The 4247-nt window shown below is 47.0% G+C and overlaps 1 protein-coding gene across 1 annotated transcript in view; it reads left to right on the top strand.

Moving 5' to 3' along the window:
* The window catches only part of SFRP2 (secreted frizzled related protein 2), a 4810-nt gene extending 1318 nt beyond the window's left edge, over nt 1-3492 (top strand). The window contains exons 2-4 of the mRNA XM_017736746.1: nt 6-304; nt 945-1025; nt 2427-3492. Coding sequence (XP_017592235.1) covers nt 6-304; nt 945-1025; nt 2427-2731 — 685 coding nt within the window. The 3' untranslated portion in view covers nt 2732-3492. The remainder of the gene's footprint in view (nt 1-5; nt 305-944; nt 1026-2426) is intronic.
* The last annotated feature ends 755 nt before the right edge of the window (nt 3493-4247 follow it).

Here is a 4247-nt window from a genome sequence, read left to right as displayed (position 1 = left end):
GAGAGGGGACAGGAGGTGCTGGAGCAGGCGTCCACCTGGATCCCGCTGGTGCAGAAGCAGTGCCACCCCGACACCAGGAAGTTCCTTTGCTCCCTCTTTGCCCCCGTCTGCATCGACGACCTGGACGAGATCATCCAGCCTTGCCACTCGCTCTGCGAGGAGGTGAAAGAGAGCTGCGCCCCGGTGATGTCCGCCTTCGGCTTCCCCTGGCCCGACATGCTGGACTGCAGCCGCTTCCCCAAGGACAACGACCTCTGCATCCCGCTGGCCAGCAGCGATCACATCCTCCCCGTCACCAGGGAAGGTAAGAAGGAGCGGCCGAGTGGCCCCGGGCCGGCAGCATCTGCGCCCGATGAGCCGCCCCGACAGCGGGGTCCCTCCCCGGCTTTCCACAAGGGGACCAAAGCGTCTGCCTTGAGTTACAGCACGCCCCGGTGCTCCGGGACGAGGGGACCGGGGAGGTGGCCGCAGACCAGGCTCAGGCAGGCTTTTCCAAAGGGGCCGGGGAAACGGCAGGCGCCGTCGGGGGACTGTCACCGGCCTGCACCCGTCTCCACCCTCAAAGAAAAGGTCTGGGATTCGGCACTGGAGCCGCGCGGCATCCAGAGGGTTGATCGCCTTGTGCGAGGGTCGTCGCTGTAGCGCGGAGCTGGGGTGCTCTGTGTCGTGTTTCGATCTCCCTCCCCACCCCCTTTGCACTTTTTTCCCCGTTAAAACAAAAACTTTTGGTCGAGGCATGACCTTAAAAGCCCACCGTGACCCCTGAAGCGGGTCTGCAGCAGGGTAAGGCGCCACAAAGTGCTCGGGCAGCTCCGGAGCTGGGGGGAGAAGGAGCAGGCTCTGGGGTGAAGGGAGGGAAAGCTGGCGTTTCCCAAAGGGTTCCCAACGCCACCTGCTGTTCCTTTCTCCCCGGGTCTGACGGGGGCTGTTGCTTGCATTTCCAGCACCCAAGGTCTGTGATGCCTGCAAAAATAAAAATGAAGATGATAATGACATCGTGGAAAACCTCTGCAAAAACGACTTTGGTAAGTGGAAGCAGAGCTCCTCTCGCTTGAAACTTGAGAGTCGAGGATCAGGTACACCTCCCGCTGGAGTCAGTAAGAGATGTGCCTGAATAAAGGCAGGGCTTTGACCGTTGGGTCATGAAACACAAAATTCCACCTTGGAGTAAAAGGCAGCCCTTTTTATCATTCTTTTCTGTTTACTGTTTTGAAGTACTGCTCTTTTATGTGGACGTTGCTGGCAAGCCCAATAGAAAGTAAAATGAAGAAAAGAAAAAAAAAAAGAGAGAATCTTTCATGCAGACTATTGCCTGGGGAGAAGTAGAGCAAAGCTTCATTTAGATGTTTGAGACAGAGCCGCATGACCAATCTCAGTCTATCGTAAGAAAGACTCTCTCTGCAGATTAAGAATGAAGCTCTATATATCATTTGACAGAGAAGGTAATGCACAGACAATTGGGGATATAAACTTAATGGGAAGATCTGGGGTTAGAAGAGGACAAGAAAGCCCCTTCAGCACAGACAGCTGAAGGACACATTATCCACACATTAGCATTTCAAGAGCAAAAGGGAATAAGGAGGGGAATCCTTTTACAATAGGTCAGTGTTTAATACCTGGAAACAGATTTGTAGTATAAGTATCTACAACAATTCAAAAGTCTTTCTTTAAAAAAAAGAAAACAAAAACCCACCCAAAACCTGAAACCATGATTGTGGCACATAATTGCTAAAACAACCAATAGTTTTGGCCTGGCAAATTGCACTCAGATAAATCCTCCTAAAGCTAAACATGCCCCACAGCTTCTTACAGAGCCCTGTATCCCCCTCCTAGTTATTTTACCAAATCTAATGCAGCTGTTGGACCAATTTGCCCTCCGTGGGATCTATTCTTTCAAAAAAACAATGCATGTGAAATATCATTTCCTTGCAGGTTTGCCTAAAATCCTCTCCAGCCTAATAAATTAAGTGTAGAAGTTTTGAGCTGCAGCAGAGATCAGGTTTCAGATTAGGTCTAGGTACTTGCCTCCCCACCTCCCCTTCAAACGCTACTTTCGGGAAGGCTGTCCTCTCCTAGCAGAAAAAATGGTGCTCTGGTTAGTGTAGCAAACCTGCCCTCTCTCTGTTGCAAACAGGAGAAAAGCTGGAAAAAATATTAATTTAGAAAGGAAGGGAAAAGAGGGGGAGGGGAAAGAGGAGAAAAGAAATCCAAAAAACCTCAGCCCTAAGGTTGATTCAAACTGAAATGACTTGCATGCCCTTTGTGGCTTTAGAAATGGAGCCACCTGCTGCCTCTTCTGTCAGCCCTGACAGTTTAATTAGCAATAGAGCACCTCCCTCCCCAGGTCCTCTTTATGTGCACTAATGGGAAAAAAACCTCTCAATCTCTCTCCCTCTCCCCACTTCCCCCTCCCCTCGCTCTATTAGCCTTGAAGATAAAAGTGAAGGAGATTGCCTACATCAATGGGGATACCAAGATCACCCCCGAAACAAAGAGCAAAACCATCTACAAGCTGAATGGGCTGACAGAAAGAGATCTGAGGAAGATAGTGCTCTGGCTCAAAGGTGGCCTGCAGTGTACCTGCGACGAGATGAACGACATCAACGTCCCCTACTTGGTGATGGGGCAGAAGCAAGCTGGGGAACTCGTGATCACCTCGCTGAAGCGGTGGCAGAAAGGGCAGCGGGCTTTCAAGCGGTTCTCCCGCAGCATCCGCAAACTCCAGTGTTAGTGGCGTCATCCCTGGCTGTCTCCAGCAGCCACCCCTGCCCCAAGCTCTCTGGGCCTCCCGCACCTTCCTGCTTTGGCCCCTCTGAGCCTCGAGATGCCGTGGGCACAAGACACAGTGACCGCTCTCCGAGAGGGGAAGAACCCCTCCGTTTCTGTACATAGGTTAAAATGTAATAAAAAAAAAAAATAATGACTATTTTTGGGAAGTATTAAAGTATCTCGCTTAAAGCTTGGGGGGTTTTTTATGGTTGCAAACGTGACTTTGGTCTGAGGTCTTTCCCTCTTTGTTTCGGTAATGCTGGTTCATTTATATTGCTGCTTCTCTGTAAATGTGCATGTTTGTTGTGCCACAGTAGGAGATGCAGAGAAAGCCAGGCGTGCTGCTGGCCTGTCACCGCGGGCACAGCGCTTCCGCTGAGGTGACATGGCTTGCTGTCTGTATTAACTCTATAAAGGTCACATTACGACTCTTGCATGTGATACATAGGCACCAGTAAGAGTATATTAACCATTCTCACATTTTATTTTCTACAAGTCTCAGCCCTTCACTCTCAGAAAAAAAACCAACAAGTTTTGGAGCTGATTAATCTGAATGCAACTTTTTTTGGTTTTTAATTGTTTTGCAAATTAAACCATCTGTAGCCTAACTGTAATATACCCAGTGGTTAACCTGAAAGAGTTGTAAAATATTGCTTTAATTAACCTTGTAAATACTCCAGATGAATGTTATATTCTTGTATATAAACTTTACATCATAGTTTACTCATTGTCTCTGTCTGTATTCACTTTAATCCATTTTGGGAGAACTGGGAGAAAGCTGTCCAACTGGGCTTTGTAATGGCAAAGCAGGATTTGTCATTCCACCCTAAGTGGCCAGTAGAAAAGCACGAGGAAGCCTCTAGTGCTGCAATCAGAAAATCGTAGTGGACCTCATTTCCCCAAAAATGAGCCCACAAGACACAGGACTGGGGTTCAGTCAGCTCATTTTAATATTGTCTGTGGAGCTTTAGGAGATGAGGCTTCTTTTCTGTGGCTCTGTTGTTCGACTGCCTGCATTTCATCTTCTCAGAGGACTTTCCTGACATGGAATTTCAATGAGACCACTGTCTTAAAAATTAAATCCATCTTTACATTTCTTGAAAAAGACATATTAAGGAAAAAATGTCATTCGCAACTTGCAATTCAGAATAATGGTAGAGAAAGGCATTTTTTTGTGTGTATGTACACTCACTATTCTTATTGAAAAAGAAAATAAAACCTACCTAATAGTGTAACTAAATGAATGTTTTTTAGCATTTTTCTTACAAATGTTTTCTGATGAAGAGTATTACCTGAATTTTACTGTACTTACCCTGAAAAATAATCTTGCCTCCCAGTGCTGTTACACGTAGCAAATTCTTCTTAGCTTCACTGACAGGATGAGCAGTCCCATATTCCCAAGAACAACATTTTATGTTAACACTTCACTGATTAACTACAAATCCAACACTTGGTTTTTCTTTAAAGTAAAAAAATCA

Source organism: Corvus brachyrhynchos, unplaced genomic scaffold (genome assembly GCF_000691975.1).
Source record: "Corvus brachyrhynchos isolate BGI_N302 unplaced genomic scaffold, ASM69197v1 scaffold175, whole genome shotgun sequence".
Classification (NCBI taxonomy): domain Eukaryota; kingdom Metazoa; phylum Chordata; class Aves; order Passeriformes; family Corvidae; genus Corvus; species Corvus brachyrhynchos.
Note: the sequence above shows the minus strand (reverse complement) of the source record. Positions and strands in the feature narration are given on the sequence as shown.